Source organism: Staurois parvus, unplaced genomic scaffold (genome assembly GCF_062004578.1).
Source record: "Staurois parvus isolate SC_StPar_1 unplaced genomic scaffold, SC_StPar_1.0 ptg000016l, whole genome shotgun sequence".
In the NCBI taxonomy this organism is placed as follows: domain Eukaryota; kingdom Metazoa; phylum Chordata; class Amphibia; order Anura; family Ranidae; genus Staurois; species Staurois parvus.
In genome coordinates this window covers 339,469-354,352 of record NW_028317812.1, presented here as the reverse complement: position 1 = coordinate 354,352, position 14,884 = coordinate 339,469, and the positions used below count along the sequence as shown (strand labels likewise).

Genomic DNA, 14,884 nt, shown 5'->3' with positions numbered 1-14,884 from the left:
CTGCAGCTCTCTCCTCCCTTTACAGGGCCTTTCACAGGCTTCAGCCTCCTTCACCTCCACAGCACAGTGCACCCTGTGAACTACATTTCCCATGGTCCCACGCGGCTGCATCATAGTCCTTTCAGTTTCCCAAGTCCCACCGGCTCCGCCAGGTGAGTGGAGGCTGAATAGTACTGAAGCCAACGGAAAAATCGTGTTTGGGTACATAAGACGGCTGCAGCCAGGGGCGGACTGACAACTCATGGGGCCCCCGGGCAATAGGGGATCATGGGGCCCCCGTATCCTTGCCCACACTCAAAGCACACCCAAAAAAGCCTATAACATAGGTACCAGGGGCATCTCATGGGGCCCCTACTAACCCCGGGCCCTCGGGCAGTGCTCGAGTGCTCCAATGGTCAGTCCGCCCCTGGCTGCAGCACATAGTCTGTCCGCTAAGCACCTAACTACACCTAGAACTACGTCTATCCTCCCTCCACCCACCACCCGCCGGTGCCTCGCCTGTGCGCTCAGGGAGCCTGGCACTAAAGCTGGTGGTTCCACCACCTGCTCATAGAGAAAAATGGGGACTGGAAGGTCATCTCTATGGTCTAGGAAAGGGGTCTCCAAACATTCTAAACAAGGGGCCAGTTTACTGTCCTTCAGACTTTAGGAGGGTCAGACTGTTCCCATTGGGACTAAACGATGCCCCATCTTTGGTATTAGGGCAAAAATAGTGCCCCATCATTGGTGTCAGTGGAATGAATAGTGCCCCATCATTGGTGTCAGTGGGAGGAATAGTGCCCCATCATTGGTGTCAGTGGGAGGAATAGTGCCCCATCGTTGGTGTCAGTGGGAGGAATAGTGTCCTATCATTGGTGTCAGTGGGAGGAATAGTGCCCCATCATTGGTATCAGTGGGAGGAATAGTGCCCCATCATTGGTGTCAGTGGGAGGAATAGTGCCCCATCATTGGTGTCAGTGGGAGGAATAGTGCCCCATCATTGGTGTCAGTGGGAGGAATAGTGCCCCATCATTGGTGTCAGTGGGAGGAATAGTGCCCCATCATTGGTGTCAGTGGGAGGAATAGTGCCCCATCATTGGTGTCAGTGGGAGGAATAGTGCCCCATCATTGGTGTCAGTGGGAGGAATAGTGCCCCATCATTGGTGTCAGTGGGAGGAATAGTGTCCCATCATTGGTGTCAGTGGGAGGAATAGTGTCCCATCATTGGTGTCAGTGGGAGGAATAGTGTCCCATCATTGGTGTCAGTGGGAGGAATAGTGCCCCATCATTGGTGTCAGTGGGAGGAATAGTGTCCCATCATTGGTGTCAGTGGGAGGAATAGTGTCCTATCATTGGTGTCAGTGGGAGGAATAGTGCCCCATCATTGGTGAATTTGGATTGATTTGATATTTTAGATTTGAATCCTTCGGGGAAATCTGAATCCAGTCAAGAATGAAGAAACGAAGCAAAGTGAGAAACTTAGCGAATCGATCGGAAACAAAACACATTTTTTCGTTCTCGTTTCCAGCCCAGAATCTATGGTGTCACTCAGGCAGCGGAGGTATTTGTGTGTATTTTTCTGTGGGCGGAGCTCGGGATGGGGGGAGGGGAGGGGGGTACAAGTCTTCATTCTATGGTGTCACTCAGGCAGCGGAGGTATTTGTTCTCTATTTGAATAAAGTCGTGTTGTGAGATCTTCTATTGTGTATCTCGCCGATCGCTCTCAGACGTTTCCTGGTCGATGATGGAGGAAACGCGCTGCACGCCGATCACCCTCATCTTCCTCTGCCAATAGGAAAGGATTGTTTGCTGACTGTCGGCACATGTCAGACTTCATATGACACCTCCACTGCCCAAACTACATCTCCGCCATCGACTGCCATTGTATGGGTGCGCTTCCTGTGATCACCCCTCCTGTGTGCGCCTCCTGTGATCGCCCCTCCAGTGTGCGCCTCCTGTGATCGCCCCTCCAGTGTGCGCCTCCTGTGATCGCCCCTCCAGTGTGCGCCTCCTGTGATCGCCCCTCCAGTGTGCGCCTCCTGTGATCGCCCCTCCAATGTGCGCCTCCTGTGATCGCCCCTCCAGCGTGCGCCTCCTGTGATCGCCCCTCCAGCGTGCGCCTCCTGTGATCGCCCCTCCAGCGTGCGCCTCCTGTGATCGCCCCTCCAGCGTGCGCCTCCTGTGATCGCCCCTCCAGCGTGCGCCTCCTGTGATCGCCCCTCCAGCGTGCGCCTCCTGTGATCGCCCCTCCAATGTACGTCTCCTGTGATCGCCCCTCCAGTGTGCGCCTCCTGTGATCGCCCCTCCAGTGTGCGTCTCCTGTGATCGCCTCTCCAGTGTGCGTCTCCTGTGATCGCCTCTCCAGTGTGCGCCTCCTGAGATCGCCCCTCCAGTGTGCGTCTCCTGTGATCGCCCCTCCAGTGTGCGTCTCCTGTGATCGCCCCTCCAGTGTGCGTCTCCTGTGATCGCCTCTCCAGTGTGCGTCTCCTGTGATCGCCTCTCCAGTGTGCGCCTCCTGAGATCGCCCCTCCAGTGTGCGTCTCCTGTGATCGCCTCTCCAGTGTGCGTCTCCTGTGATCGCCTCTCCAGTGTGCGCCTCCTGTGATCGCCCCTCCAGTGTGCGTCTCCTGTGATCGCCTCTCCAGTGTGCGCCTCCTGAGATCGCCCCTCCAGTGTGCGTCTCCTGTGATCGCCCCTCCAGTGTGCGCCTCCTGTGATCGCCCCTCCAGTGTGCGCCTCCTGTGATCGCCCCTCCAGTGTGCGCCTCCTGTGATCGCCCCTCCAATGTGCGCCTCCTGTGATCGCCCCTCCAGCGTGCGCCTCCTGTGATCGCCCCTCCAGCGTGCGCCTCCTGTGATCGCCCCTCCAGCGTGCGCCTCCTGTGATCGCCCCTCCAGCGTGCGCCTCCTGTGATCGCCCCTCCAGCGTGCGCCTCCTGTGATCGCCCCTCCAGCGTGCGCCTCCTGTGATCGCCCCTCCAATGTACGTCTCCTGTGATCGCCCCTCCAGTGTGCGCCTCCTGTGATCGCCCCTCCAGTGTGCGTCTCCTGTGATCGCCTCTCCAGTGTGCGTCTCCTGTGATCGCCTCTCCAGTGTGCGCCTCCTGAGATCGCCCCTCCAGTGTGCGTCTCCTGTGATCGCCCCTCCAGTGTGCGTCTCCTGAGATCGCCCCTCCAGTGTGCGTCTCCTGTGATCGCCCCTCCAGTGTGCGTCTCCTGTGATCGCCCCTCCAGTGTGCGCCTCCTGTGATCGCCCCTCCAGTGTGCGCCTCCTGTGATCGCCCCTCCAGTGTGCGCCTCCTGTGAACGCCCCTCCAGTGTGCGCCTCCTGTGATCGCCCCTCCAATGCGCGCCTCCTGTGATCGCCCCTCCAGTGTGTGCCTCCTGTGATCGCCCCTCCAGCGTGCGCCTCCTGTGATCGCCCCTGCAGCGTGCTCCTCCTGTGATCGCCCCTCCAGCGTGCGCCTCCTGTGATCGCCCCTCCAGCGTGCGCCTCCTGTGATCGCCCCTCCAGCGTGCGCCTCCTGTGATCGCCCCTCCAATGTACGTCTCCTGTGATCGCCCCTCCAGTGTATCCCTCCTGTGATCGCCCCTCCAGTGTGCGCCTCCTGTGAACGCCCCTCCAGTGTGCGCCTCCTGTGATCGCCCCTCCAATGCGCGCCTCCTGTGATCGCCCCTCCAGTGTGCGCCTCCTGTGATCGCCCCTCCAGTGTGCGCCTCCTGTGATCGCCCCTCCAGTGTGCGCCTCCTGTGATCGCCCCTCCAGTGTGCGCCTCCTGTGATCGCCCCTCCAGTGTGCGCCTCCTGTGATCGCCCCTCCAGTGTATCCCTCCTGTGATCGCCCCTCCAGTGTATCCCTCCTGTGATCGCCCCTCCAGTGTATCCCTCCTGTGATCGCCCCTCCAGTGTATCCCTCCTGTGATCGCCCCTCCAGTGTATCCCTCCTGTGATCGCCCCTCCAGTGTGTGCCATATTCAGGGCAGTAAGACAGGTACAGGTCAGGACGGGTGAATTTATTCTATTCGAATTTTGGAAGACACTTATAGTCTTTCTATTCTATTCTATTTCTTTTCTATTCTAATCTATTCTATTCAAATTCAAATGTATTCTGTTTGAAATGTGCATTTTGGAAGACGGTTATATTCATTCTATTGTGTTCTATCGTTTTTTTTTCTATTCTATTCTATTTTATTCTACTCTATTGTTTTTCTAACCTTTTCTATTCTATTTAATTTTTTTGTCTATTCTATTATTTTCTGTTCTAATCTTTTCTAATCTATTCTATTCAAATTCAAATTTATTCTGTTTGAAATGTGCATTTTGGAAGACGGTTATATTCTTTCTATTGTGTTCTATTGTTTTTTTTTCTATTCTGTTCTATTTTTTTTTCTTTTCTATTCTATTCTATTCAAATTCAATTTTATTCTATTTGAAATTTAAATTTTGGAAGACAGTTATGTTCTATCTATTTTATTCTACTCTATTGTTTTTTTTCTAATCTATTCTATTCTGTTCATTGTCTATTCTATTATTTTCTATTCTAATCTATTCTATTCTTTTTTTTTTTGTTCTAGTCTACTCATTTCATATTCAAATTCCAGTCTAATTCGATTCGAACTTCATGCAAATCTCTTTCCGTTATTTCTGATTCGTTACTATTGCAGTTCGGTGATTCTGAGACATCCGAATACCAAAACATTTGTCCCAATTCTGAAAACCGAGCCACGCACGTCTGCTACACACACTGGTGGCTCCTCTGGCCGTGGCCCTCAGGCTTTTTTATTTGCCTCCAAAATGGGAGCAGCTGCAGTAGTTTGGGCCCTGCACTCCAGGGTACTCACACAGCCCGGGGGCCCCTAGAAGCACCTGGACACAGGATGGAAGGTTCCGTCCCACCCACACCAGACACCGTGCCTGTTTATCAGCAGTCTTCTCTTCTCTACATCTGTTCAAAGCGCTGAATTTATACAGCCTGTCTGAAAGTTCAGAAAAAATGGGGCGGGGAGCTGACGCTACACTCTGCAGAGCTCAGTGAGGAGAGTCCTGAGAGTTTGATTGGAGGGAAGGGACACGCCCCCCACACAGGACAGAGCTGAGGCTGTTAATCTGCTTTAGGTCCCTCCCCTGTCACCATTTTTCTCTTGGTGTCAGGAAAACCTGTCAGAAGGGGCTCCGCCCACCTGCGAGCACTATTCCTTTGTTCCACCCCCTCTCCAGCAGCAGTAGATCCCCTCTGCAACTGTATATCCTCCCTCAGCAAACATAGATCCTACTAGCAATAAGATATCCCCCCCCCAGCAACAATATACACCCACAAAAAATGCCCCCCCCCCCCACATCAATAGATCCCCCAGCAACAATGGATTCCCCTAGCAACAATAGATCCCAAAATCAACAATAGAGCCCCCAGCAACGCTACACCCCCCAGCAAGAAAATACAGAACAACAACAATGGATCCCCCTAGCAACAATAGACCCCCAGCAACAAAATACCCCCACAGCAACAATAGATCTACCCCAGGTATAATAGGCCCCTCCACCAGCAACAATAGATCCCCCAGCAACAATATGCCCGCACAACAAAATACCCCCTAGCAACAATAGATTTCAACAGCAACAGTAGATCCCAAAAGCAGCAAATTACACCATAACAACAATGGATCCCCTAGCAAAAATAGATCCCGCAGCAACAATAGACCCCTTTAGAAACAAAATACCCCACAGCAACAATAGATCCACCACAGGTACAATAGACCCCTAGCATCAACAATATACCCCCTGCAACAAAAGAACCCCCAGCAACAATGAATCCCCCTAGCAACAATAGACCCCCTGCAACAAAAGAACCCCCAGCAACAATGAATCCCCCTAGCAACAATAGACCCCCTGCAACAAACGAACACCCAGCAACAATGAATTCCCCTAGCAACAATAGACCCCCCCAGCAAAAAAATACCCCACAGCAACAGTGAATCCCCCCAGCAACAAAAGATCCCAAAAGCAACAATAGATCCCCCAGCAACACAATACCACACAACAACAATGGATTCCCCTAGCAACAATAGATCCCCCCGAAATAATGGATTCTCCTAGCAACAATAGATCCTCCAGCAACACTACACCCCCAGCAACAAAATACTGCACAACAGTTTATCCCCTTAGCAACAATAGATCCCCCAGCAACACTACCCCCCTTGCAAAAAATACTCCCCAACAACAATGAATCCCCCTAGCAACAATAGATCCCCCAGCAACACTACACCCCTTTCAAAAAATACCCCCCAACAACAATGGATCCCCTAGCAACAATAGATCTCCAGCAACAAAATGCTCCACAGCAACAATAGATCCACCCCAGGTACAATAGACCCCCACCAGCAACAATATACCCCCCGCAACAATGAATCCCCCTAGCAACAATAGATCCCCCAGCAACACTACACCCCATGCAAAAAAAAACCCCAACAACAATGGATCCCCCTAGCAATATTAGATCTCCCAGCAACAATATACTCCACAGCAACAATAGATCCACCCCAGGTACAATAGACCCCCACCAGCAACCATATACCCCCTGCAACAAAATACCCCCCCCCCCACAACAATGAATCCCCCTAGCAACAATATATCCCCCACAACAATAGACCCCCTCAGCAGCAATAAATCTCCCAGCAGACAGCATTAATAGATCCTCCAGCAGCCAGCAACCAAAGACCCCCTCACTCAACAGTAGATCCCTCCCAGCATCAACTAACTCTTCCTCCACCATATACAATAGATCCCTTAGAAACCAGCAGCAATAGACCCCTCATACAATAGTAGATCCCTACCAGCAACTACTAACTACTCCCCCACCCTAAACAATAGATCCTCCAGCAGCCAGCACCAATACACCCCTCAATCAACAGTAGATCCCTCCCAGCAACAACTGACTCTTCCTCCACCTGGAACAATAGATCCCCCAGCAGCCAGCATCAATGGTCCCTCTAGCATACCCCAGCACCCCTCGCGTGAGGTGCCGGAACTGCGTTCCCCCACGTTCCTGCTGAAAAAAAGCCCTGATTTTGGTAAACAGCATAATAATAGAAAGAGTAATAATAGTAATAATAATAACAAAAATAAAATTAAATTTTTTAGATGACATCATATCCCCCATCGTTTACACGAGATCCATAGATACAAATATGTGCGATGATGAAAGCATTAATTACATTCTAATAGCAATAAAATACATAATAAAAATCCAGGAAATGCAGAACTTCTAATGGGGTTTTGGGAATTGGGAAGGTCATCAAATAGGCATTTGACGCACGAGGCTCCAACGATATCCGACAAAACGCCGCCATCCGGTACGGCCGCCTCCCTCTTCCCTCCGGAGTCGATCAATTCGGCCTTGGGATGACTCCGGCTGGATTTTTGTTCATCATTCTCCTTCTCCGGGAGGTTGGAGGTCTGTAGAGAGAAGGAACATTGTGTTATAAAAAAGGATTCCGATTCAAAAATTGAATGTTCTCCTTCTATTTCCTCTACAGGTTGAATGTTATTCAAAAAAAGTGCGGTTTTGGAAAATATTTGATTGTGGCCACTAGAGGGAGCTGAGGATCATAGGAATTAAATATTAATCTTTAGCCCCATCTAGTGACCATAATGAGGTGTTTCCCCAGAAAAAAAAAAACTCTTGTCTGGTCCCAAAGACACGACACGGAGTAAAGCTTGGCCATACGGTGTATAAATTTTGATGAAGCGCTCAATGGGTGGCCCTTGGTAAGCCGTGTTCACCTTGGCAGGAATTCGGGAGCAGATCATGGACTGAGCTGCAGTAATAAGAGCTGGACTGGTTGGGTGAATAGCAGCCGGTTCCGATGAGGAGGAAGGTCCACCTGCCCGGTGATGGAAAGAAGGTTCCCTTAGATGCATGTGCTGGGCGACCTGGGCCCAACATGTCTCCTGGACCCCTGTGACTGGTTGGGAGATCTTCTGAAGAAAATGTACATGCAGTCATTACCTGGGAGAGGGAGAGTATGGCAGCCGGTTCAGATGGTGAATGAGTGGTGACCTAGAGGAGGAAGGTCCACCTGCCCGGTGATGGAAAGAAGGTTTCCTTAGATGCATGTGCTGGGCGACCTGGGCCCCCCATGTCTCCTGGACCCCTGTGACTGGTTGGGCGATCTTCAGAAGAAAATGTACATGCCGCCATTACCTGGGGGAGGGAGAGTATGGCAGCCGGTTCAGATGGTGAATGAGTTGGGACCTAGAGGAGGAAGGTCCACCTACGTGGCGATGGAAAGAAGGTTCCCTTGGGTGGATGTGATGGGCAACCTAGGCCTGAATATCTCCAGAACCTCGAGTGTTCAACTGGACCCCTGTGAATTAGAGCTATAACTAATGGCATAGGCGAGGCCCCTCAGGAGATTCCCCACATGGCCCTAAGGCAATCTCTAGTGAGGAACCTGTGATATTTGGTGAACCAAAGATTCCCAAACCTTGCTGCTGGAACTGACTTAACTAGTTGCCGACCGCAGATAGCCGAATGACGGCTGCACTGCGGCCGGCCAGTTCTGGGTGGACGTCATATGACGTCCTCCCAGAACGCGCTCTCCTGCGTGCCCCAGGGGGCGCGCACCCGGCGATCTCCGTGATTGCTGTGTCCTACGGACACAGCTGATCACGTGATGTGGTAAAAGGCCAATCACAGCGGCCTTTTACCACCTGATCAGCGGTGTCCAATGACACACTGATCACAGGGAAATGCAATTGCCGGTTCTCGGCTGCACTTTCCTCACGCTGTCAGATCGTGAGGAAAGTACTGCCGAGAACCGGCAGTTGTCAGAGCGGGGATCGGCACCGATCATCAGGGCACTGATGATCAGTGCCCTGATGATCGGTGCCCAGCAATGCCACCCGCAAGTTCCACCCACCTGTGCCCAGCAGTGCGCCCACTAGCTCCGCCCACCTGTGCCCAGCAGATCACCCACCTGTGCCCAGCAGTGCACCCACCTGTGCCCAGCAATGCACCCACCTGTGCGACTCTGTAGTGTCACACACCTGTGCCCAGAAGTGCCACCTACCTGTGCCCAGCAGTGCCACCTACCTGTGCCCACCAGTGCCACCCACCTGTGCCCACCCACCAGTGCTGCCCACCAGTGCCACCCACCAGTGCAGCCCAGCAGTGCAGCCAGTCAGTGCCACCAGTCAGTGCCCAGCGGTTGTGCCAGTCAGTGCCGCCAGTCAGTGCCCAGCAGTGATGCCAGTCAGTGCCGTCTATCAGTACCCATCATCAGTGTCACCTATCAGTGCCGCCTATCAGTGCTGCATATTAGTGCCGCCTATCCGTGACACCTCATTAGTGCCGCCTATCTGTGCCACCTCATTAGTACTGCCTATCAGTGCCCTTTAGTGCTGCCTATCAGTGCCCATCAGTGCCGCCTTTCAGTGCCCTTCAGTGCTGCCTCATCAACGCACATCAGTGAAGGAGAAAAATTACCTGTTTGAAAAATTTTATAATAGAAACAAAAAAACCTTTTTTTTTTTTCAAATTTTTTGCAATTTTTTTGTTTATAGCGCAAAAAGTAAAGCGCCCAGTGGCGATTAAATACCACCAAAAGAAAGCTCTATTTGTGAGAAAAAAATGATCAAAATTTCATATGGGTACAATGTTGCATGACCATGCAATTGTCAATCAAAGTGCGGCAGCGCTGAAAGCTGAAAATTGGCCTGGTAAATAAGGGGGTATAAGTGCCTGGTAGGCAAGTGGTTAACTATCCGTCACACGGGAAAAACGGCCTGGACAGGAAGTGGGTGTCACATGATGGGATTGAGGAGTTCAAGAGCAGATAATGGACTGAGCTGCAGTAGTAAGTGGTGGACTGGTTGGGAGATCTTCTGAAGAATATGTACATGAAGTCATTACCTGGGGGAGGGAGTGTATGGCAGCCAGTTCAGATGGTGAATGACTGGTGACCTAGAGAAGGAAGGTCCATTAGATTTGGTCCTCTGCTGCCTGTTTCTTGTCAACTTTGGCCTGGACTTTGATCGTAAACCTACATTAGATTTGGTCCTCTGCTACCTGGGTGTTGTCAACCTTGGCCTGGACTTTGATCATAAACCTGCATTAGATTTGGTCCTCTGCTGCCTTTTTCTTGTCAACTTTGGCCTGGACTTCGATCGTAAACCTGCATTAGATTTGGTCCTCTGCTGCCTTTTTCTTGTCAACTTTGGCCTGGACTTCGATCGTAAACCTGCATTAGATTTGGTCCTCAGCTGCCTGGGTGTTGTCAACCTTGGCCTGAATTTTGATCGTAAACCTACATTATTATTATTATTATTATTACTACGAGTTTATATAGCGCCAAAGGGTTTGCTCAGCGCTGTACAATAGGGGGGACAATACATGGCACAGTACAACAACAACAAACAATGTACGAGGGGTAAGAGGGCCCTACTCTTACGAGCTTACAATTAGATTTGGTCCTCTGCTACCTGGGTGTTGTCAACCTTGGCCTGGACTTTGATCGTAACCCTACATTAGATTTGGTCCTCTGCTGCCTGTTTGTTGCCAACCTTGGCCTGGACTTTGTTCGTAAACCTGCATTAGATTTGGTCCTTTGCTGCCTGTTTCTTGTCAACTTTGGCCTGGACTTTGATCGTAAACCTGCAATAGATTTGGTCCTCTGCTGCCTGTTTCTTGCCAACCTTGGCCTGGACTTTGTTCGTAAACCTGCAATAGATTTGGTCCTCTGCTGCCTGTTTCTTGTCAACTTTGGCCTGGACTTTGATCGTAAACCTGCATTAGATTTGGTCCTCAGCTGCCTGGGTGTTGTCAACCTTGGTCTGGACTTTGATCGTAAACCTGCATTAGATTTGGTCCTCAGCTGCCTGGGTGTTGTCAATCTTGGCCTGGACTTTGATCGTAAACCTGCATTAGATTTGGTCCTCTGCTGCCTGGGTGTTGTCAATCTTGGCCTGGACTTTGATCGTAAACCTGCATTAGATTTGGTCCTCTGCTGCCTGGGTGTTGTCAACCTTGGCCTGGACTTTGATCGTAAACCTGCATTAGATTTGGTCCTCAGCTGCCTGGGTGTTGTCAATCTTGGCCTGGACTTTGATCGTAAACCTGCATTAGATTTGGTCCTCTGCTGCCTGGGTGTTGTCAATCTTGGCCTGGACTTTGATCGTAAACCTGCATTAGATTTGGTCCTCTGCTGCCTGGGTGTTGTCAACCTTGGCCTGGACTTTGATCGTAAACCTGCATTAGATTTGGTCCTCTGCTGCCTGTTTCTTGTCAACTTTGGCCTGGACTTTGATCGTAAACCTGCAATAGATTTGGTCCTCTGCTGCCTGTTTCTTGTCAACTTTGGCCTGGACTTTGATCGTAAACCTGCATTAGATTTGGTCCTCAGCTGCCTGGGTGTTGTCAATCTTGGCCTGGACTTTGATCGTAAACCTGCATTAGATTTGGTACTCTGCTGCCTGGGTGTTGTCAATCTTGGCCTGGACTTTGATCGTAAACCTGCATTAGATTTGGTCCTCTGCTGCCTGGGTGTTGTCAACCTTGGCCTGGACTTTGATCGTAAACCTGCATTAGATTTGGTCCTCAGCTGCTTGGGTGTTGTCAATCTTGGCCTGGACTTTGATCGTAAACTATATTAGATTTGGTCCTCAGCTGCTTGGGTGTTGTCAATCTTGGTCTGAATTTTGATCGTAAACCTACATTAGATTTGGTCCTCTGCTTCCTTTTTCTTGTCAACTTTGGCCTGGACTTCGATCGTAAACCTGCATTAGATTTGGTCCTCTGCTTCCTTTTTCTTGTCAACTTTGGCCTGGACTTCGATCGTAAACCTGCATTAGATTTGGTCCTCAGCTGCCTGGGTGTTGTCAACCTTGGCCTGGACTTCGATCGTAAACCTGCATTAGATTTGGTCCTCAGCTGCCTGGGTGTTGTCAACCTTGGCCTGGACTTTGATCGTAAACCTGCATTAGATTTGGTCCTCTGCTTCCTTTTTCTTGTCAACTTTGGCCTGGACTTCGATCGTAAACCTGCATTAGATTTGGTCCTCAGCTGCCTGGGTGTTGTCAACCTTGGCCTGAATTTTGATCGTAAACCTACATTAGATTTGGTCCTCTGCTACCTGGGTGTTGTCAACCTTGGCCTGGACTTTGTTCGTAAACCTGCATTAGATTTGGTCCTCTGCTTCCTGGGTGTTGTCAACCTTGGCCTGGACTTTGATCGTAACCCTACATTAGATTTGGTCCTCTGCTGCCTGTTTGTTGCCAACCTTGGCCTGGACTTTGTTCGTAAACCTGCATTAGATTTGGTCCTCTGCTACCTGGGTGTTGTCAACCTTGGCCTGGACTTTGTTCGTAAACCTGCATTAGATTTGGTCCTCTGCTTCCTGGGTGTTGTCAACCTTGGCCTGGACTTTGATCGTAACCCTACATTAGATTTGGTCCTCTGCTGCCTGTTTGTTGCCAACCTTGGCCTGGACTTTGTTCGTAAACCTGCATTAGATTTGGTCCTCTGCTTCCTGGGTGTTGTCAACCTTGGCCTGGACTTTGATCGTAACCCTACATTAGATTTGGTCCTCTGCTGCCTGTTTCTTGTCAACTTTGGCCTGGACTTTGATCGTAAACCTGCAATAGATTTGGTCCTCTGCTGCCTGTTTCTTGTCAATTTTGGCCTGGACTTTGATCGTAAACCTGCATTAGATTTGGTCCTCAGCTGCCTGGGTGTTGTCAATCTTGGCCTGAACTTTGATCGTAAACCTGCATTAGATTTGGTCCTCTGCTGCCTGGGTGTTGTCAATCTTGGCCTGGACTTTGATCGTAAACCTGCATTAGATTTGGTCCTCTGCTTCCTGGGTGTTGTCAACCTTGGCCTGGACTTTGATCGTAAACCTGCATTAGATTTGGTCCTCAGCTGCTTGGGTGTTGTCAATCTTGGCCTGGACTTTGATCGTAAACTATATTAGATTTGGTCCTCAGCTGCTTGGGTGTTGTCAATCTTGGTCTGAATTTTGATCGTAAACCTACATTAGATTTGGTCCTCTGCTACCTGGGTGTTGTCAACCTTGGCCTGGACTTTGATCGTAAACCTGCATTAGATTTGGTCCTCAGCTGCTTGGGTGTTGTCAATCTTGGCCTGGACTTTGTTCGGAAACCTGCATTAGATTTGGTCCTCTGCTTGCTGGGTGTTGTCAACCTTTGCCTGGACTTTGATAATAAACCTGCATTAGATTTGATCCTCTGCTGCCTGTTTGTTGTCAACCTTGGCCTGAATTTTGATCGTAAACCTACATTAGATTTGGTATTCTGCTACCTGGGTGTTGTCAACCTTGGCCTGGACTGTGATCATAAACCTGCATTAGATTTGGTCCTCTGCTGCCTGTTTGTTGCCAACCTTGGCCTGGACTTTGTTCAAAAACCTGCATTAGATTTGGTCCTATGCTTGCTGGGTGTTGTCAACTTGGCCTGGACTTTGTTCGGAAACCTGCATTAGATTTGGTCCTCTGCTTGCTGGGTGTTGTCAACCTTTGCCTGGACTTTGATCGTAAACCTGCATTAGATTTGGTCCTCTGCTGCCTGTTTCTTGTCAACTTTGGCCTGGACTTTGATCGTAAACCTGCAATAGATTTGGTCCTCTGCTGCCTGTTTCTTGTCAACTTTGGCCTGGACTTTGATCGTAAACCTGCATTAGATTTGGTCCTCAGCTGCCTGGGTGTTGTCAATCTTGGCCTGGACTTTGATCGTAAACCTGCATTAGATTTGGTCCTCTGCTGCCTGGGTGTTGTCAACCTTGGCCTGTACTTTGATCGTAAACCTACATTAGATTTGGTCCTCTGCTGCCTGGGTGTTGCTGACCCTGCATACCCTGAGTACAGTTCTTCTCCTTGCACCTGCAAGTTCCTCTGCCCAACCTATGGACCAGCTTCCCGGGCAGACCTGGTCCGAGCACCTCCAGCAGCAAAGCAGCTTCCAGACTTCTGATATTCTACTTTGTCTGGACTCACTACGGGCTCCACTCCTCATCCTGCTACACCCGGCCTACAACTCCAGAGGGTATACACACTTGACATCCACAAATATTTGGCCATAAAGTGTAACTGGGGTCACCAGGACGTCATTGATTTTGGACTTTTCCTGCTCTACCAGATGTGTTATTGGACATAAAGACAAAAGCAGCTTTCCTACATACCTGACAGTGTGAGTCCACCTTGAGCAGCTTGTAGAGAAAACTTGAATTATTCAGCCCTTCGTTGAAGAGGTCTATAGAATCTTCCAGTGACTGGGGGTTGGGTGGTCTCCTCAATGGGTGGTAGATGGATGCGGCATACAAGACTGCCATGGCCTGGAACAAGATGAAGAAGATGAAGTAATTCCGCATCTTCTGATACTTGGTTCACAGACAGAAGTGTCACTCGTTCTCCTTCAGTGTAGGCAGCATTGCCAGCCCCCGACTTTATATTGCACAACGCCTACGTCCAGATGTCATGGTTGGAGCCGGGGCTCTGGGCTCACTTTACGAAACTTCTCAGCAGGAAACAAAAATGGAAATATTGACTTTGCAGTAAGGAGGTGTCATTCAAAGTCTCCTCGCACGCACTGGTGACTGGTGATTAATTGCACGCATGCAAAATTGTGTAAATAATAATAAAGCCGGAGAACCTGGAAGAAGATATTATCAGTGCGAAGGCCGGCAGGTTTTTATAGTTTACCACTACCCAGGGGCGGACTGACCATTCGAGCACTCGGGCACTGCCCGAGGGCCCGGGATCAGTAGGGGGCCCCATGAGATGCCCCTGGTACCTTTCATTGGCTTTTTCGGGTGTGGGCAAGGACACAGGGGCCCCATGATCCCCTATTGCCCGGGGACCCCATGAGTTGTCAGTCCGCCCCTGCCACTACCCCTG

At 50.4% G+C, this 14,884-nt stretch overlaps 1 protein-coding gene across 1 annotated transcript; it reads right to left on the bottom strand.

The window, feature by feature from the left end:
* Nucleotides 1-7,097: 7,097 nt before the first annotated feature.
* Nucleotides 7,098-14,386, bottom strand: LOC149473420 (uncharacterized). Its single transcript, XM_089678652.1, has 2 exons — nucleotides 14,170-14,386; nucleotides 7,098-7,430 (listed from the first exon to the last, which is right to left on the bottom strand). The coding sequence occupies exons 1-2, from the start codon at nucleotides 14,356-14,358 to the stop codon at nucleotides 7,182-7,184; spliced, it is 438 nt and encodes a 145-aa protein (XP_089534778.1). The 5' UTR covers nucleotides 14,359-14,386; the 3' UTR covers nucleotides 7,098-7,181.
* Nucleotides 14,387-14,884: the final 498 nt, after the last annotated feature.

Bases quoted from the DNA above. Each gene is read 5' to 3' on its own strand.
- LOC149473420 (XM_089678652.1), bottom strand. From the start codon at position 14,358: ATGCGGAATTACTTCATCTTCTTCATCTTGTTCCAGGCCATGGCAGTC. The intron at 7,431-14,169 runs GTATGTAGGAAA...TTCTCTCTACAG, and splicing joins AGGTGGACTCACACTGTCAG to ACCTCCAACCTCCCGGAGAA.